Source organism: Dermacentor silvarum, chromosome 3 (genome assembly GCF_013339745.2).
Source record: "Dermacentor silvarum isolate Dsil-2018 chromosome 3, BIME_Dsil_1.4, whole genome shotgun sequence".
NCBI lineage: Eukaryota > Metazoa > Arthropoda > Arachnida > Ixodida > Ixodidae > Dermacentor > Dermacentor silvarum.
The window spans coordinates 141,123,407-141,150,811 of NC_051156.1; the positions used below are offsets into that span (position 1 = coordinate 141,123,407).

The 27,405-nt window shown below is 43.6% G+C and overlaps 3 protein-coding genes across 6 annotated transcripts in view; 2 read left to right on the top strand and 1 right to left on the bottom strand.

Annotated features, from left to right (window-relative positions):
• Nucleotides 1-2,634: 2,634 nt before the first annotated feature.
• Nucleotides 2,635-4,489, bottom strand: LOC119445847 (2,3-bisphosphoglycerate-independent phosphoglycerate mutase). The gene has a single exon (XM_037710150.2). It carries the CDS (start codon nt 4,309-4,311, stop codon nt 2,779-2,781), a length of 1,533 nt encoding a protein of 510 aa, XP_037566078.1. The 5' UTR covers nt 4,312-4,489; the 3' UTR covers nt 2,635-2,778.
• Nucleotides 4,490-4,663: 174 nt separating this feature from the next.
• Nucleotides 4,664-18,902, top strand: LOC119445848 (phosphatidylinositol N-acetylglucosaminyltransferase subunit A-like). Of its 2 annotated transcripts, XM_037710151.2 has the most exons (12): nt 4,667-4,903; nt 4,991-5,147; nt 5,235-5,357; nt 5,728-5,903; nt 7,523-7,638; nt 8,248-8,355; nt 12,275-12,381; nt 12,858-12,940; nt 14,167-14,252; nt 15,204-15,387; nt 16,882-16,981; nt 18,731-18,902. In XM_037710151.2, the coding sequence occupies exons 1-12, from the start codon at nt 4,878-4,880 to the stop codon at nt 18,812-18,814; spliced, it is 1,350 nt and encodes a 449-aa protein (XP_037566079.1). In that variant the 5' UTR covers nt 4,667-4,877; the 3' UTR covers nt 18,815-18,902. The 2 variants fall into 2 exon arrangements, with proteins under 2 accessions (XP_037566080.1, XP_037566079.1); XM_037710152.2 differs by lacking the exon at nt 5,235-5,357 and having other exon boundaries at nt 4,664-4,903.
• A 4,626-nt stretch (nt 18,903-23,528) lies between these two features.
• The window catches only part of LOC119445849 (eukaryotic translation initiation factor 4H-like), a 36,594-nt gene continuing 32,717 nt past the window's right edge, over nt 23,529-27,405 (top strand). For all 3 annotated transcript variants that reach the window (XM_037710153.2, XM_037710154.2, XM_037710155.2), the window contains exons 1-2: nt 23,529-23,652; nt 25,059-25,194. In XM_037710153.2, coding sequence (XP_037566081.1) covers nt 23,618-23,652; nt 25,059-25,194 — 171 coding nt within the window. In that variant the 5' untranslated portion in view covers nt 23,529-23,617. The remainder of the gene's footprint in view (nt 23,653-25,058; nt 25,195-27,405) is intronic.

Genomic DNA, 27,405 nt, shown 5'->3' on the forward strand with positions numbered 1-27,405 from the left:
TGGAGCTTCCACTTCAGCTAATTTTATTTAAAACCTCCTTGGGCTAGACATGTTCTTGTTTTTCAAGTTTGACTGTACTTGTGTGTCGCAACCGGTGTGTCCACCTACTTGGTACCAAAACTGGTTTGTGGAAACAACTATATTGCAGCAAGTTATTTAGGGCACTCTGATGCTTGTCAGTATTCTTTTTTTTTTATGGTTTAGGGAGTTTCGACCTTTGGTTAGTGTGAAAAAAAAAGTGACGTCGGACATGACATGTCGGTACTCCTTGAAAGTAGAAGTGTTTCAGTAGTGAAACTTCTTAAACAAATTGGTTACAAATATTACAGAAAAACAACCTGATATTGTATCAAAAACAGAATAGCCTCTCATTTTTAAAGAAAGTGAAACACGGAGGTTGTAGGGAGTCTGCGTAAAGAAGGAAGGCTCACTTATTATGCACTATCGTTCAGAATTGAATTTCCACTCAACAGAGGAGCTTGTAAATAAGAAACAACCTAAAGGTCATTGTATCGTGTGTTTCGTGATGACTGTCTCTAAATTATTAAAAATAGCGGGTTTGAAATAATACATGCTGGCTAAGATTTGCAACAAGGGCCGACGAAAGAAAACTTGACAAATCCTAATTGACTAAGGTTTTGTCATTTTTTATTATCAAAGCTAGGCCAGCAGTGACAATTGGGCATTTGTAGCTAATGGTGAGCTCATAAGAAATGTGCTTTTGAAATGGATCAATATCCTTTATAAAGGCATGCTGGCACAAAGAGTTTTGAATCGTTCTGCATGCATAACTGAAACCAAGTGCATCAAAAGCGTGCACAAAATGATGTGGGAATGTTTGCGAGTGGGTGTGGCAAAATTGAGATTCCTAACGTCACTAAAATTAGAAAAGCGCACAGCTGTAACGAACACACGTCTCGAAATATACCAAGTATTTTCGGTGAACATAAATGGGAGGAAATGAGTTTGGATTATTCCTGCATTCTTAAGAATGCTCCAGTCTTGTGCGAGAAAGAAATTTAGCTCAAAAGTGGCATCATTAGTTATTGTGGCGGCTGCAGAAAGGCAAATAAAAAAGAATAAAATATAGGAGGAAAGGAAGTAAGCTTTTATCTATGCAGTCTTGTTGATGAATATGAAATTGAAAGGTATATACAAAGTTAAGAAATATAGCCACACAAAAATGTTCAATCATAGTTGCTATATTGCACCACTACAGGACAGTGAACTTGCCCTGAAAAGTTGGACCGATACATCCCACTGTCCATCAAAGTATTAAAGAGTAGTATTAATACGCACAGTAGGAGAATTTTTCAGTATCATGGCCAGGATACACCACCCAACTTGCATCCAAGGCCACCAAAACCCAGCATTTCAAAGTGAAACACGTAAGACGCCGGCTTTATAGCAGGTGGCAGCAAGTGAGGTATTGACTCTCACTGCTAAACTTATTCATACTGAACAGCACTGTACACGCGACGTTGACCACCTGCACATGCTGTTAGCAAATACTACCAAGTTTCATTACTGACTCTTGGTAGTATTTGCTAACAGCATGTGCAGGTGGTCAACGTTGTGTGTACAGTGCTGTTCAATATGAATAAGTTTAGCAGTGAGAGTCAATACCTCACTTGCTGCCACCTGCTACAAAGCCGGCGTCTTACGTGTTTCTTTGAAATGCTGGGTTTTGGTTGCCTTGGATGCAAGTTGGGTGGTGTATCCTGGCCATGATACTGAAAAATTCTCCTACTGTACGTATTAATACTACTCTTTAATACTTTGATGGACAGTGGGATGTATCGGTCCAACTTTTGCCTTGGATTTGCCTTGAATGCAAGTTGGGTGGTGTTCCCTTTTATATTGGCCCCATCTGTGCCTCTTATGCCATGTTAACGTTATCCTGGCTTTTATTCGTGCAGGTTTTGCACATAAGGTGTACGCGCCTGTGATGGATATTTGCTTGCTTCAGCACTTTTGCAGCTGGTGCAGTTTGCTTTTGCATGAATGAGGCACTGTGTCACACTAACTCCAAAATTTGCACTTACCTTCAATGATACTCAACTTATCAGTTGCCCGACTGAAAAATAATCTCTGAAAGATCACCATCGACAATCTTACGTGTGCTTCAAATTATTGAAGTACATTTTTTTCTTGTATTGCAGCCTTCACATGTTTTACGTACCTCCTGTGGTTAAAATAATAGCTCAATTTCATTGTAACGTATGTTGTAACTTTGTACAATGTTGTAACAACAGTTACAATGTTGTAACATTGTAACTGCTAAACCAGACATCAATTTTGAAGACATCCTGTACTGGCAGTGCATCATTGTATGCGAAACAATAAAGCTTGCAGCTTTTGAGCATTAGCAAGCATTGCAAAAAAATAAAAAAATAAAAAAAAAATCAGCACTTTGTTTTTGCTTACAACAAAAGAAGGCTATTAGCTGCAGTAATTCATAGGACATGGTTTGTCACTGTATGCACAAACGTGGTGTTTTACAAGCACAGAGCTCTTTGTAGCCTCAGTTTGGCCACTCTGCTCCAAGACTGCCAAGCGAGTCAGTACCTAGTTGATGCCATCTTGGCTGATCAGTTTTGCTGATTGCTAAGCTGGTGCCATGAAAGGAATCAGTGGGCAATGACAACAATTTATTGACATTTAGGGGCAGATAAATAAGGGGGCGGGGAGGAACCTGCAGATACCTAAGGGGGGCCAGGAACAGAATATGACTTCTATAGCACCGGGAAAGTGGGTGACCATTCTTTAGTTTTGCTTTTAGTGTGCAAGGAGAGACTTTCCAGTCATCTCTGGTGGTTGAGGAATTTTCAACAGGTCCAGAATAGTTGGGGCAACATCACAGAGAGCAGGGGTGTGGCTGGGCTTGCAGAACTTGTGGTCTCCAGTCATGCAGAAGGGAACCTTGTTCGTGGTGTGCTTGGTGACGGGCTTGTTATCGGGAGTCTTCATGAGTTCAGCATTCCCATGGTCCGCAGTGACGAGCAACACGTAGCCATTCTTGGCACAGGCATCTCTGATACGTCCAATTCCCACGTCGGTCGCCTCCACAGCCTTTATGGCTGCCTCGTACACTCCAGTGTGACCAACCATGTCAGGGGGAGCAAAGTTGCACATGACAAATGGGTGTTTCTTTTCACCTATAATTTTCACCATCTCATCAGCTACTCCCTTGCTGCTCATTTCAGGCATCAAGTCGTAAGTGGCCACCTTGGGCGAGGGCACCAAGCAGCGTTCTTCTGCAGTGAAGGCCTTCTCCTGGCCACCGTTGAAGAAGAAGGTCACGTGGGCATACTTTTCTGTCTCGGCGCAGTGGAACTGGCTTTTTCCCTTGGCAGCAAGCCATTCGGCAAGGACGTTCTTGGGCACGGTTGGAGGGTACAGAGCCGAAAACGGATACTCCTTCTTGTACTGGGTCATCGTGTACAGCTTCACATCCTTGGGAATAACGCTTGTCTCGAAGTTGGGCTTGATCCCCAGCGCCTCCGACAGCTGGCGGGCTCGGTCTGCGCGGAAGTTGCAGAAGACCAGGGTGTCGCCGTCTTTAATACGGCCGTTGGGGTCCGTGATGATGGGCTTAAAGAACTCGTCAGTTTGTCTCTTGTCCTCGGGAGCGTCGTAAAGACTCTGGATGTGTTTGATGAGATTACTGGGTTCCACTTTGTCGCCGATTCCCTGTGCGAGGCCTTCGAAGGCGATTTTCACGCGCTCCTCCCGCTTGTCTCGGTCCATGGCGTAGTAACGGCCGATCAAGGTGGCCAGTGAACCGTACTTGAGGTGCGCACACTTGTCCAGGACTTGCTGCGCGTACTTTATGGAACTCGTGGGGCTCGTGTCCCTGCCATCGCCGAAGAACTGGATGAAAGTGTGCGGTACGCCGTGCTTGTGAGCGCCTTCCAACAGGGCGAAGATGTGGTCGATGTGCGAGTGGACGCCACCGTCGCTGACGAGCCCGAGAAGGTGCAGGCGGCCGTTTTTGGTCTTGGCACGGTTGCAGGCTTCCACGAAAAAGTCGTTGTCCTTGATGGCTCCACTTTCCATGTCCATGTTAATTCGAACGATGTCTTGATACACGATCCTGCCGGCGCCGATGTTGAGATGCCCTACCTCGCTGTTGCCCATCAGACCGGCGGGCAAGCCAACGGCAAGGCCGGACGCTTCTAAGGGCAGGAACTGACCTTGAGTTTTGCAGAGCTCATCCATCACCGGCGTATTAGCGTTGAGAATGGCATTACCGTGATGGTCTTCCGAAAGTCCCCAGCCGTCGATGACAATCAAGCACACGTTAGTCATGTTGCGGAGGCTGGGACGATCGACGAGGACTGGACTGACGCTCTTGTTCGCGAAAATCAACCGACCCCAGCTGAGGGTACTTTTCGTACCCTTGAACACCCTTGACACCACGACCCCAGCCAGCTAAGTGACGCCCGAACCCCGGAACCGGTGATATTCCCAGCGTGGCTTGCAATGAAGTAACCTTTTCCCAATCTGACGCCGTTTTGGGTGGGGCGCCACAATACAGTTCAAAAGTTCGTAGACGCTAGCGCAGAGTTAATGGTGCCGTAGCTACCACCAGTCACCAGTAGTGGGTGTCTGCGTTCATTTGTCTACATAAGGCCAAGTTTTTCCATATTTGTTGGGTCACGTGACGTAGCGTGCGTTGGCCGCTGGTTGCGTCGGTGCGTGCTTTCGATGCGTGCTTTCGATGCAATTCGTGATCGTGATCACGTAGCGTTGGCTGTAGCAGACGACAATGAAAGTGCTGTAGACGACGCGCCATCAATTCTTACCGTGCTTTGCCTGCGGTAATGAGTCTGCAGCGTTTCCTTTGATTCGATCGTTACGAATTTGTCGCTACCATGGAACGAAAGCGGCACAGAATATGGTGAATAATCCGCTCTACCGATGACTGTCTTTGGAAAATTTCTTATTTAATTCACTATGGCACTTCACAATTCCTTGTTTCTTGCAGCATGGTCTCGGACTTCTTTTATCCCAACACAGGTGGTGTAGAAAGTCACATCTACCAACTCTCACAGTGTCTTTTAGCTCTGGGACACAAAGTTTGCGTTATCACGCATGCGTATGGGGACAGGAAAGGAGTTCGATACATGACATCTGGGCTCAAGGTATGGCAGTTCACTGTAGTACTCTTTCGATGATTATACGCAGCTCATCCTACCCCCCCCCCCCCCCCCCCTCCTTATTTTTTCCAGGTGTACTACCTGCCTTTCCTTGTTATATACAACCAATGCACTCTACCAACCATCATGATTTCCTTTCCACTCATACGGAACATTCTCATAAGAGAAGAGATCACGGTTGTTCATGCACATTCAGTAAGCATGACTCTCTGTTAATTTCTTTGGGAAAGTTCATATCATTCTGATAATAGCCTGCAAATTGAGGTATGTCATTTTAGATAAAAAAGTGATGGCAATAATTTTAAGCATACCCAGTGTCATACTTACCATTTATGCCAAAAGTGACAAAAATACAAAACAAAAACATCTTTAGCAGTGCAATAGCGCCAACAGTAGCGCTGTAACTGTGTTGAAAGCATAAGTTACAGATTAGACGATACATTATTAGTCATGGTCATTCTAAGACATTTACGATTGTGCCTCTTATTTGGTAACTACCTATACCAGATGCATCAAGTAGTCACAATGTGCTTGTATTAATTTTAAACACCATTCTTTTGTCAAGGCATTCTCATCCTTGGCATTGGAGGTTATGCTTCATGCTTCCACCTTGGGTCTTCGAGCTGTCTTTACAGACCATTCACTGTTCGGATTTGCCGATGCCAGTGCAATCATCACAAACAAACTGCTCAGCATGTCTCTGTCATTTGCCAACCACGTCATATGCGTCTCACACACTGGGTAATTATAAAAGCTTGACTGTTCCTTTCTCTGCTGAACTTGGATTTATTTTAGAGGGCAATAGGTCTTCCAGATTTGCGCATGTTGTGTGTTACAGAGTACATGTGCAAGATGGAGTGTATTGCAGACAGTATGCATTTGCCTATTTTTTTTCTCACATGAATTGCCACGTGGCATAATATAGTTAAATATCTGCAGGCCTTCCCGTGTGCAACTAGGCAGAAGTGCCTAGTTGAATTGAGAATTTTATCAAAGCTGAAGGTGTTTTGGCTAACGTTAGGAAAAGCCTGTAAGCCATTCACCTCATATATACTTCGCACGTGGCCATTTTTTTTATTATTATGCTTTGCGTTGGCACACATTATTCTCACAATATTAGCTTTCCCATTTACTGTAGTCACTTTGTTGTGTTTTGCCTTGACCTAAATTACTCGATGAGGCGACCACTACTTCTGTGAGAAATCAAAATGATTAATTGGATAATTAGCACTATTACGATAATTAACTGTTTAATTATTTACTTTATATGGCACATATTTCAATCTACAAATTCTAATTTAGATGAGTATGCAAGGCATATCTATTTGGAACGAATTCTCAGGACTACACCAGTTTCACGATATTAATTTTCAATGTGTCCAACGAAATGCATTGGCGTCCCAACTGCCGGTGCTGTGGCACTCACCCGGCTACGCTTCCGCATATGCTGTGGGAGTGCCCACCACAGTACACACAAATTAACACCACGACCCTCTTGTCGAGGTTGCGTGAGGCTCTGCGGAGCTCCGCCCTCGACGACCAAACCTGGGCGACTCAGCACGCCCGTGAGGCGGCGGCGAGGCAAGCCCTCGACGTCCCCTCATGGGAGGCTTAGGCCCGGCCATGATAAAGTGCTGGTTCCGCAATAAAAGTTTATTCCTCCTCCTCCTCCAGTTACTTTTGTGCTTCAATGCATACAGCAGTGTTTCCTTAAAGAAGTAAGTGGAACAACAGTGCATTTTTACTGCAAGTTTGATGACGCATATCTCGAACCTGGTGCAAACCTCAGAATTTGTTCCAAGTGTATATGACTTGCATGCTCACAAGCTACAATTTGTATATTGAAATATGTGCCGTAGAGTAATGAATGAAAACGTTCATTAGCGTGATTATATCATTCAATTACCCATTTTGATTTTTCGTAGAAGTAGTGGCCGCCTGACCGAGTAATTTAGATTAAGTGTTAGAATTGCGCTGTCTGCCACAGGCAACATTTAAAAATTTGGTGTAGCTAAAACAAAAACAAAAAATTCTCTATATCTTAGTCCAATAGCTTCAATTTCGAAATGCCATTGCTATCAATTTTTATGACAGCACCTGTTTCACTTTCATATGCCATAATTTCACATTCATTAATGAAAGGAACCGTGTAAAAAATGATAAGGATCTTATTAGAACAGTAATATTGTTTCACGTGTGAATATTGTGAGCGACATTTATAATCACAGGTACTTGTCAGATAAAAAAGAGAAAAAGAAGGAAGGAAAAAGTGTTTTCGTTTCATTCAAATTATAGCCTTCACAGTTTAATTTTCCTTTGTCATCGAACTGATGAACAATCTATTTGTACCCACCTTTCAGAAAGGAGAACACTGTGTTGAGGGCAAATGTGCCACCTGCCAGGGTGTCGGTCATACCAAATGCCGTAGAGACTGCAGTTTTCTTCCCTGATCTGAACAAAAATCCCTCAGACAAAAGTGAGAGCACGTTTTTTTCTTGAAGCTGTGCGAGTGGGGAAAAAATTGCCATATTGGCAGCCTATCTTGAAATACTACAACATGAGCATGCCTGAGTGCAATTAAGAACAAGGCAAACATATCATATCAGCAGTGTGTTAATGTTGGAGCTTTAGTGAACGGCAAAAGTTTGAGGGAACCTGCCACGTGCCCGAGTGGCTGTGGCATTCTACTGTTGAGCACAAGGTCCTAGGTTCGATTCCTGACTGCAGTAGCCACATTACGATGGGGCTGGAGTGCAAAAATATTTCTGTGTTTATAGGTTTAGGTGCACATTAAAGAACCCCAGGTGATTGAAATTAATTCAGAGCTCCCCACTATGGCGGCCCTCGTTGCTCCAGGGTTTCTCTCAGATGCTAAACCCACTCAGTCAATCAATCAATCAATCAATCAATCAATCAAACATTTGAGGAGCTGATGACATCAAAATTTAACTTTTAATTTTGTATACTTGGGTTGGTACAAAGGCCATCGCTAATTGTGGAGCATGACTTTTGCCAATGGCAGTGTGTAGTGACGGGAGCCATTTTGTTGTATCAGTGCCAGAGTGTCACGTTTTCCTGTTTACAGTTACTATCATCGTGGTCAGTCGGCTGGTTTACCGCAAGGGTGTTGACCTCATGGCAGGCGTCATTCCGGTAATTTGCAACAGGCACCCCAATGTGCAATTTATCATAGGTGAGCGCAATTATTAGGGCTGCTAGAGCTACTCATAATTTTTTTATATTTTCATGTTGCTGTCAGCTGGCATATATTTACATGCCATTACAGTTTTACTTGTCTTAAAACACTTGGCACATTCTTTAAAAGACGTAATTGGGGGGAATTAAAATACAGAAAAGGGATGATCACTTTAAAGATCAGAAGCCTAATGAATGTTGAATTAATTTTTAAAATACATAGTCTGTGTTACTTAGCGTAGCAGTAAATTTTGAGAGCTGGTTCCACAATTTAATCGTTATATTTGAAATGCAGATGACTTTGGAAAGTTTGTCTGTGAACCAATGTGGGCAACTTTCCAGCTGTTGTCTGCTCGTAGATATACATGATGGACAGGTGTACAACAATTTGACATTCTTGATACTTGAATAGTAGGGTGGATCGTGCTGATATGTATGCCATTATTAGGCCACTTAAGCCATGCATTGCTTGAGGAGAACAGTGCCTCTGTTGTTTCCTTCTCTGTAGCTTGTCCCAACTGTGCTGCTTGAAAATTCTTGTCCAGCTCTTATACCATTTCCATGGGAATCAATAGTGTCCGAGTACTGCAGCCTCACTTATGATTACTCAGCTGAATATGACCAAAGATGATTAAAGGCTTGGACTGCATACTAGGCCTAGTTTCATATAGGTATTGGGGGCAAGGACATACCGTGGTGCCACTTGCTGTCAGCGCCTGAATGACGTGTAAAGTTGGATAACGTGCCGGAGCATCTGCTTCAGAAGTGCTTATGCATGTACAAAATAAAAAGTTCCATTTGCAAGAGTGAAGTCACATACATGAAGCAAGATATATACATGACCAATGCAGCCAGTCATGTGCATGGCAAAGTGTTATATCTCGTAAATCGATGGCCTTTAGGTGGTTTTACCATGTGAAGGGATCTTGTCGCAGATGTTCAGAGTCTATAGGCACGGTTTATTGCCTTTTTTACTTTCTCGTGGACAATATGCGCCCATGCCTGTATCAAATTGCTTGGATCGGTCAGAGTGTTATCTTTGGCTGTCTATTTACAGGAAATGCGGCTTCATTATCTCCGTAACTTCATGCTGAAAGTATCTTCCTCACTTGACTTACTAGCAGTATCGTTGGACGATAAATCTCTGTAGTGGCTTAAGTTTTATCGCTTGTACAATGTAGAGCCTTCAGGACCTGCGCTCGCCTTTATTAGCCTGCATGAGAAGCGTCTCATGCTGTGTAGTCGTGGCTCGTTCGCGTGCATCCCAGTGCTCAATAATGCAGAAGATATCTTGCTGTAATTTTCTCTTATTCAGTCTAGAAAATGCCTGAAGAAAAAAAAAAAAGAAAAAGGAGTGTAACTACAAAGTGTGGTAGTCATTTTGTTTTGTACTGTACAATTTACGTAATTTTATGTTATTTGTGTATCATGTAGCAGTCAAGGCCATCTTTATTTGCACTGCTGATGAAAAAGATGAAAAAACAAGTCAAATTTTTTTTTCTTCTCTGCAAACATTATCACTAACTGTAACCCGGCCGTGTCTTGAATGCTGACAGTCATTTGCAACAAGTTATCTTACTGATAAAAACATTTTAAGGAGTGATCTCTAAACCTTTAAGGTTGTAAAAAAAAAAAAAAATCTCTGACCAGTTAAAGGGACCCTGAAGCGATTTTGACGATATTGTACAAATGTACTGAGTCGTTAGTATAGATCCTTCTGATAACTAAGTGACACATTTAAGCGCTCTGCGTAAAACGTGTAATTTGTTTTAAGTTTTTAAATATGTGCATTGCTTCCGATCACAGCGGCGCTGCACCCCGGAGTTTTCAGGCACCCCGTCACCATCTATGTAACGGGCGTGCTTGATGTCAGTTGGGCAAGCTATCCGATTGGCTACTCGGGTTGCGTCATCGATAACTTTTCCAACTTTATGGTGAACAAATGTTGTTCTTAATGGTTGGAATGTTGGTTGATTTGTTTCTTTACAAAAAAAATGTAACAGAAAGAGATTACACAACAACAATTTATCACTACACTCAAGCACTTCCAGCACACAGCAAGTGTCATCTGGTTGTGTTACAACATGCTCTGTGTTGAAGCGAGCTGCACGTTCTGTGTTGGTTTTGCGTTTTTTTTTTTGTGCGAGGACCATGAATAACCCTTGTTGTGGCTTAGGTTGCAAACCTAGCGATTGGTGACATGTCAAACTGCGACATCGTATCCCTCTGCAAGGCAATAGGCGAACAGAGTGGCTGCAGCGTGTCGAGCTGTCAGTATTCGGTTAGCGCCAGGATTTTGCTGCCATCACTTCAAGCTAGAGGATTACTACCACAATAGAGAGTTTTAGTGTGTCCGGTATTTCGGTAAATACAGGTGGACTGGGCGTTTTGATGGAATGTAAGTGGCCTACAGGGTGCAGTCACCTGGTGGTGCAGAGCTCAACCCAACAAACACTGAGCTAATATAGCAGTAACCAAGTGTATCCTACTTTGCTGCTGGTGTAAATTACCGGCAGCAGCGTAATTGGAAACACATTATCTTTTTAAATGTTTCAAATGTTTTACACTTGGTCACAGCAATATTAGCTCTATGTTTGGCTGGCTGAGCTCTACACCATGCCTGCACCATGCAGATCTCTCATGTTTACGCCTCCATGCATTCGTCAAAACGCCCAGCTTGCCTGCGTTACCGGAAGACCTGACACATTCGGCACTGCGATAGAATGCTCGCAACACACACTGCTTGGATAGCTCTGGCTGGGGACCGACGGCCAGGCGGCTTGTGGAGAGGTTGGAGAGGCTTTGTGTGCTGGCTCCAAGACACTGGAAGTAGACGACACAACATCACATCATGACGCAGAGCTATTGAAAGTGGAGCTTAGCCTCGATCGCTCGGCGAACGAGTTGGGGACGAAAAGCATGGCTAGGGAAAAGGAAAACTTGCAATCATCTGTAGCTTTCTTAATATGAGACGCTTCACTTGAATTGTGGTACGAGTGGTTTTACTGTAGCTGTATCCTATGCGTCTACAAAATTTGTCCAAACTGTTTCTGGACCCTTTAACTTTTGCGTAGACTATGTCTTGTTGTTGCATACTAAATGTACAATCAGCCCAAAGCAAGAACAAATCCTGGCCTTGGCTGGATATATTCCGCATTGTGAGCGTATTAAAAAGCATTTTGAAGGGCCCAAGCAATCTTTTTCTGTTCTAATACGACAGTGAGTACTATTCAATCACAAGAAGAAATGTTTATAAACATTCGAAATAAAATAATCCACCTAAATCACGAGATAAAATCGCCATGTGCGCTCTTGCCATGGGGAAGAAATATTACGTAATCCCACTTTTGACGCAACAACAATAGTAGCACTAGTGCTTCTAGTGGTGGCCCTCGTGCCCAATAGATACTAAAGAGCACCCTCCATGCAAAATTTGCATTTTAAATATGAGTCAATGCATTGCAAAAAGCTTGCAAAAGTAGACATTCTTGGTACCAGAAATGCAGTAAATATGTCATATTTTGCTATATAAAAGTAGTATGAGTCAATGTAACATTGAATTACATGACGAATATTTATATGTTCCTTTTATATTTCACTGTATTTATATTCCACTGTATTTTATATTCCACTTTTATATTCCACTGTTGCAGATGCGAGCTGTGATACAGGTCTCTCTAGCCTTCGTAGTGGTGCCTGCAATGTATGAATTGAAGTATAGGTGATATTCAGTGATTGTTATTAAGAAAATTTGAGAATTACCAACCCTTCAGCTTTGCCAAGATTGCTTCAGTAGTATATGCTACTCATTTATAGCCAATTTAGTCAAAGTGAAATTTCGTTACAGTTGGCCTTTAAAGGCCAAATGGGTGTGCTCTGCAGTGCTTCTGTCATCCTTATTGTCCTTTTATCCTGAGGTGGCGATGGCCCAAAAAGGCTTGTGATTGAAGAAGTCAGGGAACGGCATCGACTGCAGGAAAGAATTACAATGCTGGGGGCCATTGAGCACGACTCTGTGAGAGATGTAAGTGGCGAAAGGATTTGCCTAATATCTGCAGCTTAAGAAAGTTCCGTGCAGAAGATAAAACAAGCCAGTATAGTTAGCTGTGAGTCTGCCTTTGGTGGCTCTTTTTCACTATTTATGGATGTCTATTGCATGTACTGTTCTGCACTGCATGTAGATATCATTATGGACTTGTATGAGTTATTGGATGATATGTATCAAACTTCAGGATGAATGAAGGAATAATTGAGGAACGGTTTCAGGCCCTGGTGAAGACAAATTTTTGCACACTGATTGCGAATATTACAGGAGAATGTGCAGCTTTCGTGTAGTTGCTTTTGGCAATACTTTATAAAATTTTATTCCATCTCTTGGGTATGTTTTTTTCTGAAGCAGTGGCCAGCATATTTATTGCCTCATTAGAATGTTTAAATGAATGCCCTGCCTAGAACCTAGCTGTAATTGTGTGGCAGAGTTGACCTTGCTATTTTTTTCAGGTCATGGTTCAGGGCGACATCTTCCTGAACGCTTCATTAACAGAGGCATTCTGCATGGCTATTGTGGAAGCCTGTGCCTGCGGGTGAGTGCAGCTTTGGAAATGCTGCTCCGGAAAAAAACAAGAAAGGGAGGAAAAACAAGAAAAAATGAAAAATTTATTGTCTTTCTGCCTAATGTTATCACGCCCTTGCATATTCCTGCTATGAAGCAAAGGCTGGTTTCCCGTCGCCAATACATAATAATTAAATTGAAAAAAAAAAAAAGGGTAGGTGAGGAGAGCAAAGAAATTGGATAACATTTAGTATGTGAATATAAAGTGTCAAATCAGGAAAATTCCATCATTGTAATCGATTAATAATGTATGTGGATCTCAAGATTCTGTTTCTGTGTGACTTTATGCAGTGAATGCAAATGGGGCTTTCATAGCTCCTGTTGTAGTTCTTATTTTTTATCTTTATTCTCTCCTTCCTGCCCATTCACCTTGAGGATTAAGCCAGTTGGTCACAGAAAAAAAAAAGAGGGGGGGGGGGGGATAAAACATGAAAAGAAAACAAGGTGCTTTTAGACCACAGTTGCTCTTCAGTTCACTAGAGACTGCCACTATCGGTATCATTTGGAGCAGTGGCGTAGTGAAATGCGAAATAAGTTTATTACATTCAATCGTGAAGTGAGAACATCCGAAGGGTTTCGTTAGACTTTTACCATGAAAAAAAGGATCCAGGTTTGTAATACAGTAGAAATGCCTGGAAATATCTGAAACATTCTGCAATGGTTTCATTGGTTTGTTCACAGTAAAACCTAAGGGGGACATTTGTCTCTCATTGTGATTTTCCTTGCCTAGAAAGTTGCTTTTCTGAGGGTGCTTGTTGAGTGCTGTAAGTAGTAGCACACTACTGCCAAGTTATCCTGATTTAGTGTCTGCAGTCTTTTATTTTGTGTTTTAAGTAAACATCTGAGTAAATGAATGGATATATTCAGTTATATTCAGTTAATACTTTATTAGAGAGCTTGAACTCGCATTACGTGTCAATCTGCATACAAGGTACATATAGCTCATTACTTTTGTGGCATGTTAGGGGTCTGGAGAGAGTTACATAAGCTTCTGGCTACTAAAAGGAACAAATGGATGACTGCTCCTTAGCTATATTAAGCGCATGGTCTACATGCTTGAGACCTTTAACTCACTATCAGGCAAGACAAAACAGGCAAGCTTTTCCAAAACAAAACAAGATATACAAGTTTCTACCTTGCTTAGCATGCAGTTCTGTGTCTAGGCTGCACTGATTGCTTGTACTGTTGCTACCCAAGTTTGCAGGTTGTGAGCACCAGGGTTGGAGGTGTGCCCGAAGTGCTTCCGCCTGACCTGATCCATCTTTGTGACCCCAGTGTGCGAGGCAAGTAGACCCTCCCTCTTTAGATATTCACTTTATTAAAAGACAGTCGGTCTCTCATCATCAGACAGAATAGAAAAAAAAAAAAGTCTACCTTATGCTCTTTGGTCCACTTGTTACTTTCAAGTCTGGTGCAGAGTGAGTGAGTTGTATGGAGCGAAGTGTCTCACTTTTTGATCATGCATTCTGCCTGCATTTGAGAATGCGAAGCCATGATGCATGCTCAATGTCATCTGGGTTATATTGTGCATGACGTATCAAAATTGCTGAACTCTTAAGGATAGATGTGTCTTCAGTGGTAGGCATCAAATTACTTACTTGTCTTCTTGGATGACTGTGGTGTAACTCATGAGTGGTGGAATAAGACTGTCTATTCAAACCACGAGGTGCTCAAGCGGAGCAGATGCTGTCAATATGAGACGCTGGATCTGCCAGTAGCAAGTATGACCACACATGTGCATGCCCGTACCCACATCAAGATGCACTGATACTGTGCATTACTTGTGCAGCCTCACGTCGGCACCTGATATTCTCTTTACTCTGCTCGATACCAGTTATCACTTACCATGTGTTAATCCAGGCGACTCTATTTCAAGCGTAGCATCGTACAGATTGGCTCGTGATACTGTACCATAGAGATAAGGCTGGTCTCGTTAATCGTCATGTGCTACACGACATGATGAGTTTCATAGGTTGTTATGGCTTATAGCTGCGGGCTCTCTGTAGGGGGGAAAGGCTTGAGACGGTAATGACTCTGGGCCAGCGCTGGCCTTCCTCCTTTCTACAGCATGTCTCGGTGTGTGAGTTTGTGGTATGGTATCTTTTGACTTTAACACTACACTTGCAGTAGTTGAAACGGTTGCAGAGGCTTAATGCTGCAAGCCTTATGACCTCTGTTTTGTAAGGGAGCACAGACATGCCAGGTATATAGCGAAAGTAAATTTTGTTGTACAGGGCTTCTGGAAGGTCTGGAGTGTGCCATTGAGCGACATAGACGAGGCGATGTTGTGCCAGCCGCGGAAGCACATGCACGAGTGAGCAGGATGTACCAGTGGGAAAATGTGGCCAAGCGAACACAACGCGTCTACGATGCCATTGACCACGAGCCTCCGGTTTCACTTCGTCAGAGGCTGGACAGGTAATAGCCTTGTTGGTGCAGAACAATTCTGCTGTGTTGCATAATGAAAAGTCTCACAGCGCGACTAAAAAAAATTATAAGCACGCTGACCCCTAGAAGTGATGTTCAAGAGAAGTGGCACATATGACTGTGCACTTGGCAGGGCTATTAAAGAGTGAATGCCTAGCTTTCAACAGGTGGTATTCCAGGGACTTGGATTGGTTTCAATCAATGTAAGAAACCCCTTAAAAAAAAAAAGTGTGGTAGGTGCAACATGAAATATTGTAAGCTGCAAGCTTTTCTAGAAAGACTGCTGATATTTACTTTGTTACCACGCTTGGTCCTTGTCCAGTTGAACATCTTTTCTCTGTGTATCTTGCTTAGGGCGTTTTAGTATACACATATCAGAAAGGCTAAGGGTGATCTTGCGTATACAGGCAACAACCGATTTTTCGGACATGCCTGATAATTCGGATGCCTTCGCGGCACTGTCACGTACCCCATATATAGCCAATGTATGAGGACGTCTGAAATTTCGAACGCTGAAACCCTTCGCCGTCCGATTTTTGTGACTTTTTGCCGTGACTTTCTGCCGTGACCGCAGGCCAGAAACGGCATTAATTGCAGCTATCACCGCCGCCATTTTGATTATCTCACAGGCTTGAACCAGTGCTCTCGCTCGCCGATCTGCTGGCACCCTTTGTTTTGTGCTGTCGTTAAGCCTAGCTGCTTTGACGTTCGCTATCAAGTTTCCTGTTGTTCGGTGCCGCGTTTTTCATTTAAAGGATTAGCCGCTGTCGGCGATGGCGTCAAAGCGCGAAAAGCACGGCAGGAACCTAAGCGTTGCATAATACATGCTCCTGAAAGTCAGCCTTGCCACAATACAGCAGTGTTATGCGGCGAAGCATACTCAAGAGTGCAAAGGGGCCACTGCCGCGGGACCTAAAATGTGTTCCGTAGGCACCCGCCGTCTCCCGTCACAGTATGAGTATAGAGACCCCTAGTAATTATACCGGCATTCCTTTAAAGCTATTTCGGACATGGCTGTGACGATTTGAGCCCTTGGGGGCAGTTAAAGGCACGCATTTGTTTTCTCGGACGGCCCGATTTTTCGGATGTTTTCGCAGTCCCTAGGGAGTCCGAAAACTTGACGATGACTGTAATTGCTTCTTTAGACTCCATAGTGCTTGGAAGTGTGAGAACGTGGTCTCAGGTTACAGTGATGATAGCCAGCAGGGATGGACTTATAGACTCAGGTTCCTAAGAAAAAGTAGGATGTTTGTATCATGCGACTACTATTTCTTTAATTCCCCATCATTTTTTTGTTTTTTTTTTTACATATTGCATGCTATAAGTGAACTGCAAAGGACATGTCAAGGTGAACAAGCCATACTGCTAACTTATATAAGGCCTTGCTGCCTACATTATAGGTATTTTTCTTCTCATTCAGATTTTCTAAAGGAAGAAGAGTGTGCTGTTGCCTCGTATAGTGTGATCAAGTGTATTTTCAAACAGGGCCAAACGCTGTGGCTTCGTCTTTGCTCAAATCTTCTGGATGGTCATTATAGTCCTCCATGTCACGCACCTTGTGCTGTCTTATGCCAGGCCCAATTCGGTAAGTTGTCTGCTGTTGGGTAAATGTCATTACTGTAACAAGTTGTGACTGTCCCAACATTTATAAAAACATTTTGTGACCTTTGGAAGTTGCAGCATATTTTATCCTTGGTCTTGCATGAGATAGTGTGTAGCATTGTTTATTATGAAACTGATTTCATCTTAGGATAAATGTCATGAGTGACCTTTGTCTTGATGGGCCACTGCCCTATTGCAGCTGCCATTTTAATAAAATTCTACAAAGGCAAAAAATTAATAATAAATGTAAGTAATAAATAAGTAGCAGGGCTGTTAAAGTTGTCATTTTTCTCCTACTCTGTATGTTTGTAGGGAATCTACTTAGATTGGGGAATTTATGTGAACAAATCTGTGTGCACACCTCTGCGTACTATGCTTTGAGCTCCCTGTCATAGTGAATATTGAATGTGAACTTTGCACTTTGAATGTGGGCGTGTATGTAGTTCGAGAGCGGGTGGCTTTAACATTATGCACCAACTAGTCTACAGATGCATGCAACAAAAGTCGCAGTTGTTTTTAGAGGCTCCCAGGGTTCTTTTTCGGTGGTGTTCTTACTTTTGTGGGATGTATCTAACAGTGATAGAGATTAATGAGGGGAAAGACTGAGGGGCTAAATTTCTAGTAAGACCACAAGGTCTTATCCATGATATATATGTGGGTTATATTGCTACACTATTTAATCGCTAATCTTGCTCATACCAAGTCTTAGGTTCTCGACTAAATTATTCCTCAGAACTTTGAGAATGGTAGCTCACAAAGAAATGCCATGAAACATAACATTCACAGCATATGCCTTTCATGTTAAGTCTTCTCAGACTATTAAATATTATGAAAATGCAAAATAGTATCAGTACTCAAACCTGAAAGTGATGTAATTTTATGGGCAATGTTGTGGCACCTGTGCATTGTCATAACAGGCCCTACATGGCAGGTTAAAGCTTTTAAGGGTGGCAGAAATATTGGGCGCGCACATATAGTTTGAACACCGTCCAAGAAGTTCAAACACAACACTACACCTTGCTATTGCAGTCAGTGCTTTGCCCTTCGGTCGAAGCTGCCAAAATATTTTTGATGACTGCTCATGTGTAGCATTTGGAAATAGTGCCTACCAAGCATGTTTTGTTAGCTAGTTACGCTATCTGTCCAGAGGTAAATGATTATTTGGTTGCCCTGCCTGATGTCTTTGGTTTTAAAGATAGCAGGGTAAAGGCAAACGAACCTGGTGTTTGAGAAAATAAAAGACGATGGCTGAAGTATTGGTGGCATAAAGGTAGGGAACACGGAATGAAAATAGATTACTTTTTAATACATTGCTTCAAAGGTCTACGGTTTATTATTGTTGGCCACAGTCCAAGAATAAATGCAGCAGAAAGGAAAAAAGAAAACAAGCTTGGATGGCACCAGCCGCCACCTTGCTTCAATGGTACACCCATTAAATCCATCCATTTATTTACAATGCAAGAGTTTCGTCTTGACCACCTCCAGCAAGTTGGAAAGTAGCTTGAGGATTTCAGCGCAGGTCTGAAAAATTTCTCTTGTGTTCCCCAGAGAGCACTGCACCTAACTAACACCATCAGTGAAACAAAGCCTTTATGTTACGGCCTTGTTCTTGTGTGCTTTCTTCGGGCATCAAGATTATGTTATTCCAGTGAGCCTCGCTGGCTTGAAACCCTGTTGTTCATATTTTGTGTGTTGCCAATTTGCGCATTTGCTTGCTTCCTTTTGCTTCCAGCTGATTGATAAAGCAGTGGACTACCCAGCTCCCAAGACCGCAGAAAAATGTTCACGCCAATCCACAAAAAGTACAAATTTGTAAGGCGGATTTCCAGCACGGTGTGTGCTGGAAATATCCCCTACGTTGATAGGGGATATTCCCATGTGTCAATAAAGGATGTGAAGATGCATTGCTGTTCGTTTTACTGTGTAGTTTTCTACTTTGAAGATATCAAGTAGGAAAGCTAATGTGTCATGTTAGTAGGAAGAGAACCATGAATCACCCTTGTTGCATTTTGGGCTGCAAACCTAGTGATTGGTGACATGTCAAGTTGCGACATTGTATCCCTCTGCAAAGCAACAGGCGAGCAGAGTGGCTGCAGCGCATCGGGCTGTCGGCATCCGATTGGTGCCAGAATCTACGCATTTTCAGCTGTCACTTCACACCACAGGATACTACCACAAAAGAGAGTTTCAGCGTGTCTGACATTCCAGTAAATGCTGGCAGACGGCATTTTGCAAGATGGGTGAAGGCGTAAGTGTGAGCAGCCTGCAGGTTGCCAGCCACCTGGTGCCGCAGAGCTCAACCATGACAAACACGGAGCTAATATAGCAGTAACAAAGTGTATTCTACTTTGCTGCTGGTCTAAATTTTCGGCAGCAGTGTAATCATGAACGCATTGTCTTCTCAATTGCTTAAAATGTTTTACACTTGGTTGCAGTAATATCAGCACCGTGCTTGGCCGGCTAAGCTCTGCACCCTGCAGGCTGCTCACGTTTACGCTAAAGCCCTTACATTACAGCGGTTGTAGTATGGAGGGGTTTTAGTTCATGCCTTTACCATCCTTAAAAACGCTCAGCTCGCCTGTGTTTACCGGAATACCGGACACGCTCAGAGCTGCGACAGAATGCTCGCAATGCCCGCTGCTTGGATAGCTCTCGCTGGCAATCGATGGCCAAGTGGCTAGCGGAGAGGCTTTGAGCGCTGGCTCCAAGACACCCAAAGTAGACAACACAATGTCACATCATGACTGAAGAGCCAGTGAAGGCAGGAGTTAGCCCCAATCGCTAGGCGAACAAGTTGAGGAGAAAAAGCTAGGGAGGAGGGTAGCTTGCAATCGTCTGTAGCTCTCTTAACATGAGATGCTTCGCTTAAATTGTGGTGTGAATGCTTTACTGTAGCTGTGCTCTATGCGTCTACAGAATTTGTCCAAACCGTTTCAGGGATCCTTTAACAGTGGACCTACTTGTACACTCATATGACACAGAAAGTCCCATGGACTCCCAAAAAGATCCACACGTCCCACATCCAAATGACACATGTGGTATATTTCCATGCAATGTCTTAGTTGGCAAGGTCCGAAAAATGCATCATCACAGACATGATTGGGATGTGGAATCGGCATGCAAAATATTTTCTGCAGACATGCATCAGGAGATAGCCTACCAGATAGCTGTGTGTGTACTTCTCAGATGGGTGCTCTCTGTAAATTGACTTAATTACTATTTTAGGTTATCCTACCAGGGACGTCCCAAGGACATCACACCCATACCCTTTTTCGGCCTACATTAATAGTCGGCCTCCTGCATGGAGGTTTGATCTTTCAGTCTCCTAGAAAGAGAAACACGATTAACGATTTTTTGCAAATTATAATGCAATGCTATAATGTCTCAAGCTCATGCATACACCACAGTTTGCATATTTTCTAATAGCATTGACCTTGAAAACTTGAATATCTCATGTGTGCCAGGCAGCTCTTGCATACACACACCAGCTTATAGTGTTCGTGTGCACAACGCTTATGCTAGCAACAGAAGGCAAGGCACTGTCCTGGCTCTGCCACCCAGGGAATTGAGCATAGCGTTGACGGTGCATCCACTTTGCTTGAAGAAGGGAACTACAAACTGCACTTCTGTGCGGGCTCACGAACGCGTTTGTTCGTACGCAATGTATCTGCTCTTGCACATGCGGCAGACATTGCATGCTAGGCATTGCATATACAGTTAAACCTGGATATAACGAAATTGACAAATTCCCAAAAAACTTCGTTATATGCAGGTTCGGCACGAAAATTCGAAAAGGAAACGCTTATCGTATTTACTCGATTGTAACGCGCACCCGTCTTCCATGACCAAAAGAGAGGAAAAAAAATCCTTTACAGTACCGCGCACCTCATGCTTTCATACAGAAATACAACTGCAGGCCCGCCTCACGCACACTCGCTCTCGCCGTAATTTGAGCGCGCCACCGCCGCTTCGCATTCCGTCGTGGTGGAGAAGGTGCTTCCAGTTGCTGCTCGCGCAAAAATGACAAAATTTGGGGCGAAATCTCTAGGTTGTCGGCGGGGAAAATTAGTTATTTCGAGGGGGTCTCCCGCTGCCACTTCGTTACGTAGAGGTCTCAAATACATGGGCTTCTATGCAGTAACGACAGGGAATAGAAAAACTTCGTTATATCGAGGAATTCATTATATGCAGGTTTAACTATGTGATGTTCATGCAATGCGTAGTGCTCAGTGTATACCGCGTGCGCTGTGCATGTCCGCTGCCAACACTTGCAACCAACATTGGGCAGCTGTTTTATACTGATTTCTACTCGCGTTGTGTTATACCTGTACAAAAAGTGGGGGCAGCTTTGTAAGCTTTTGCCCTAGTTATTCGACATCTTGTATTACAGACAGTTAGTTGCAATAAAGCATTGGAACTTTCGCAGTGACTCTGCTTGACACATTACAAGCTAGGAAAGCCATTGCGTAGCATCAACAAACATTGTTGAGTGATTAATAACATCCAGACCAAGTCCTATGCCATGATTCAATGTCTGGCTAATGTCCCAGTGACATCTAAGAACAGGCCTAGCTGAGGCATCCATAGGACATCTTTCAGCTTTTCACTTGGGAGGTTTTAAGAATCATTCTGGTACATCCTTGGGATGCTCCCAACGTCCAAACAGGGGTATCCATTAGACATCCCTAAGTGCTGTGTGCCTTCAGGGCTGCAGGTATCAATGATAGTAGATGGTTGCATAGAGCGCAATAATATCCAAAGTGAATAAACGAGAGAGCAGGCATTTCTCTTCACACCTGTTACGCCAGGTGTGTTCAGCTGGTTTCTGGCTTGCACTTGGCCGCGCTCAGTGCGAGTATGTGCTGGCATATTCATTACAAATTTGCACAAATGTGTCATGTGCATTCCCTTTCGTATCCGCATATGTGACTAAAGAAATTCCAGCAGCCACAACCCATGCTGAGCGCTGCACGACACAAAGCATTGTTTTGTTATAAGGGTTCTCGCGAATTATGTTAATTTTCTGCAGCGAAACGACGACTGCAGTTGTAACATGTGTGAAATGGTAGTGTGTGCAGTGGGAATGACATGGTGGTTGAAGATTGTTTTATTACATTGATGTGTTAGAGATGATTACGTGCATTACATAACATTATGGCACATATGCACGTTAAATTATTCAATGTTCATTGGTTCGTTGATTTCATTGATTCGTAGCATTCCTGTTTAGCGATCCTTTTTCGTTCCAGTAGGGCAGCGCAGGCCCTGGGTGTCTGAGTTGCACAATGACGACGAGCGGCCTCGGCGCTCCTTACGCTCCTTGAACCTGGCTGAGATGCGAAGCTTCTTGGGGCGATGGGGCAAGGCATTTTGCCAAGAAATGGTTCTGTAGAGTGACACGGACACTCTTTGCAGCTCCCAGGGCGCACTGAAGTGTGAAGGAGCGAGCCTCTTTTTTATGTGGAGCCCCGACGTTAGATTGCTAGATGCCTTAATTTCAACAATTGCCACTTGTGGAAAATCCCGCCGCACATTTCCTGGGAGTCGAGAGATGTTGTGCCATGCACTAATTGATTGTGCACTATTTCACGAGCATTTTGGGCAATACCTAGGCATTCGATTAGGTGAGAATAGTCTGACAAATGGCAGGAAAAACTGGGTACACTCGACACGAATGCTTCGCATTATTGTTGATTCCTCTGCACACGTGGCACCTACCCACCAAGAATTGGGTGGTTTACACAAAATGAAAATTGAAAAAAAAAAAAAAAAACCTTGCTAGAGAAAGACGCATTATTAAACGGCGTTTACAGTGCAGCGGCCATCATATTGCAGTGAATCGAAAAAAATACAAATTTACTTTTTAGAAAGTCGAAAGATTGAGTAGAGAATAGTCTTTGTATTGCAAATATTCCCGAAGCTGTACTCCCAACGTGGACGCTACTAAGGACAGCAGGGCGAAGAAATCCACGCTGAGGCCAAGCTTGCTTATAGACACCTCGAGAAACGTTCTTGCCGAGGAAAATCGCCGACAAGCAAGCAGAAAGTGGTTCACCGCACTGTATGCACAAAGGGCATATCGCCAAACAAGACCCGTGCAGATAGCAACTTAATTCAGGGACGCGGCCTCGTTAACGTAACCTCTAATCTGCGGGTTGGGCAGAATTTGTGACACGCCAACACAGCTGATGCTCAACCGTAAACAAACGCGCAGCCAACCTTCAAAACTTCGGAGCGGGAATGAAATTTTGTGCACACATCGCACGATAAAAGTGCATTCGGCACAGTAACGCTGACAGCACCTGTTACACGATGGTATATACTGAAAAAGATGTTGAACCTGGTGGTTCTATCATCTAGTAACGTTGAGCCAAATCGCATGGTCGGCGGGAGTACACTTCACCACGCACTGCACTCGGCAGTCATTACGGTTTTGATGGGTGACGCCATTTTTGTCTCTAAATGCACGTGGTTGGTAAAACCAAATATAATGTATTAAATTCAATAATTTAAAATAAACTTCGTTAATTTATTTTTAAAAATTAAGCAATCGCACTATTTGCCAACGCTGAGCACTGAGATCTGCAATATACTCGCCCAGTGGCTTTTGTATCGTATCATGGCGGACAGGTATGAGGGCGACTACGGGTCTAGGTAAGTAAAAATCGCCGTTTTTGTGTAATTACAGCTGTTTTTGCGACGTCATCGCAGTGACTTAACGCTGCGCTCATCCGTTAATTTGGAAAATATCGGGGTTTAGTCGCTGGTACGTTGTAACATTCGCATGACGGTGCATGCGGTGTTAGCATGGAGAAAAGCTCCCCCCTCCCTCCCAACAGCAACACGTTTGGCTTAAACGCATTTCGTGTTCGTAACAGCATGTGAACTCAAAAAGCTGTCCCCTTGGCACGTATAAGCGTGGATATTTAACGGCGTGCTTGTAGCCGGCTGACAAGCGGGCTAACGGCAGTGAAACGCTGTGCTTCTGGCTAGTTCGCCGCTTGATGAGGTGGGTTGCAATCGCCGCCGAAAAATAAAAAAGCAAAACGTGTCCCGGCGATGTAAATGTTGTGTTTAATTTCATCTGCTCAGGATCGAGCGATAAAAATTTTGATTTGCGCACATTTCAGTTCAGGATTCTGATTCGGAGGTTCTCGCTGCGTCGCGTTCGCCGAATGCAAGCGACACAGCCATGCGATATCGCAGTGGCTTCACGCCGGCTGCCGGCCCTGCCTGCGAAGCTTGTTCCTTGATAACACATTGCCAGCAAGTCTGGCTTGGTGTCGAACACAGTGCCGTGCTTAAGGCCGTGTACACGTACCTAATAATTCCACGACAATATCAGCTTCCAGTTTGATGCGACGCGCCAGCAGCATGCTTCATGTCGGAGCAGTATATTTGTCGTACATAGCGGCGGGAGACGCATAGCGCAGTCGTGGCCACTTTCACCGAGTGGCAGATCTCGTGTAAAAAAATATGTCATGTAATAGAAATGTGTGCGGAGCAGAAAAAAAAAAAAGAAAAATTGGTGCCGCCTGCTTTACAAACAGGCGAATTTGCAGCGATCTTGCAGCATGCTTTACATTGCTTTTTTGAAAGGAGCGGCATTAAAAAGTGAGCGTGTTTTGTTTATAAAAGTCCCGGTAATCTTGGACTGCTGCTGCTATCTGCATGCATGATGCCTTGTTGACACAATGTGTGTGCACGAACACTATGAAATGGCTGATAAACAGTGTGCAGTTTGACAACGTCAGTGTAAAGGAGCAGCCCTATTATATACATTGCCTCCCATGCCTTGCATTCCATATGTTCAAGTGCTGTCTACAGCCAAATACCCTGTATCTGATAAGGTTTGTCAAACTGGCCAACTTCTTGTCATTGACTGTTCTAATGTTGATTGCACTTGATTTATGTTTTAACAAAACGCTATGCTTTTTTGTTCTCCCCATTGATGCCATTTAATGCCAAGCACTTGTGTGGTGAGCATTGCAGCTTGTACGAAATTTTTTTTTTTTTTTCAACAACGGTTGCAAAAGAGTCAATGCGTGTGCCTTTTATAGATTTGGAGGCCATCGAGATCACTATGGCAAGCCTTCTAGACCAATGCCCACAGAGCCACCTTTCACAGCATTCGTAGGGAACCTCCCTGATGGTGTTGTGCAGAGCGACATTGATGAGATCTTCCATGGCATCAGGGTAAGAAGGCATTGAAGTGTGCCAACGTCTTGTGCTTTGTGATGCACCATTTGTGTTATGCTTGATCTTTTGGCAGATATTATCACACAATCTTTAAATATATATCCTTGGAGCATGACCTAGCGGTGAATTTACTGACTGAGCATGATGAGGGTGGCCAAGTGGTGTCGTGCCACTAGTAGCTAGTCGACTGTAACCTTCTGTGCTTCGTGATTTCGTGCTGATGAGCTACACGATGTTTCATCCATGGTCTCAATCAATGATCTGGTCTGTTGTGTGAATCAAACTTTATGCCATGCATCTGTAGCGACCTCAGTACGGATAGCACAGCTACAGGTCTGCCACATTGTATTTGTGTGAGAAGCATGCCTTTAGACGCTGAACTGTTTTCAGTGGAAAGCATCAAATTTGCAGAATGGACGTTTGAACGAGACATACACATGCACGTTTAAGCCAGGTGCTGGTGTGCAAGCCTTGCATGTGTAATGTGACTGCTGGCAGCCACCCTTATGTGCTATCTGGGTCCGGTATCAAGATATCATAAGGTGACAGCGATAAGGATGTAGATGTGTGGCACCAGGTAAAGCCCCCTTACTCATGAGAAGCTGTGGTAAAGAGGTTCAGCTCGGAGAACACATTTTCCTCTAAGAAACTTCCAGGCATCAAGGTTCTGTTCAGTGATGCAAGTCGTTAACTCTATATTTGAATACATTGTGAACGACAGCTTCGTGGAGTATTCTTGAAATGCGCAGACAGCTTTCCTGTCAGAAGTTTCCTTGAAGTCACTGAAGTGGGATGCTCAGTGAAAATTGAACTCCACACTTTTAAGAAGCTAACACTTGCTTGCACTGCCAGTAGGTAGTGCTGCATTGCAGTCTCATTTTTGTTCACTGCAGGCCAAACCTAGGCCTCTTCGAGTGATCTCCACTTTTGTTTCATGTCAACTGACTACAGTAGTTCAGACATACGAAATTCGCCAGAGATGAAGATTGCTCAACAGATTGTTGTTGGCAGTGTCAGACATATTGCATAATATAGATAGCTTGCATACAACCATCTCTAGGTTGTATCTGCTTGCTTAGCTGGTTGTACTTAACTGCCGTTGCCACCAGAGGTGTATATCCGTTGACATTTGAGTGGCATGATATGGGTTAGTAGCAGATCTATCGCGTTGTTGTGTACCATTGTTGGCACATACAAAAAGTAAGCAGAAAAAGAAAACGGTGATCTGCTGGGATTAAAGATCAGAAAGCAAAGTGTGCAAATTTAAGGAGCAAAGTATGCTCGTCTGTCACCACAGTGCTGATGTGCCTGTGTGCTTAGGACTCGAAAGCTTGCCCATGCCAGCAGATATTTGTGACTAGTGTACGAGTGTAATCATAATGCGTGGCCATATTTGAGCCTAAAATTGTTTTTTGTCGGGATATGCACAGCTGGAGCTGTGCGGAGCGTCATGTGTAGCCAACTCGTCATCCACCCTCTGTGATGGCTCAGTGGCTATGCCAATGGTGGTGTGCTGCTGAGCGAGAGGTCAGGGGTTTGGTTCCCGGCAGCAGCAACCACATTCTGATAATTTGGGATGCGAAAACACTCAGGTACCATGCTATGGGTGCATGTTACAGAACCCCAGGTGGTCGAAAATAATCTGGAGCCTTCCACTACGGCCTCTCATATCCCATGCTATTGCTTTGGGACGTTACAACTGAAAAGTTGCGCTCATAATTTGTTTGCTTCCAATTGTGTGCTGGGTAATGTGGGGGAAAGTGACAGATTGCACCATGAGCAAAGAAAAATAAGATGAATAGGGCTTCTAGGCTTGATCATTGCGCACTGTGCAAACACGAATACGATGCTGGCATTTAACCATATGAGAGTTAACCTGGCGAATACTTGAGAATAATTTTTAGTTGTAAGTCGGCAATCGTTTTTGAATCAACACTCAGGTTTGTTGCAAAAAGCCTCAGCTTGACTTAGTGTTTTTTTTTCTCTCCAGTAGTAACACTACTTGTGCGACGAATGTTAGCTTCTTGTCCCCCTGGTCACCCATTTCAGGTGCTGAAATGTGTAGTGCACTGGTTTACAGTTTTCAAGAAATAATTGCTTCGTTGACGTGAATGTTGCCAAAGTCCTGCTGGGATATTTTGAAGTAATATATAAAATTCTTCCACTTTCGAATTGCTTATTTTTATTGTGTAATTATGAAGCTGTCAA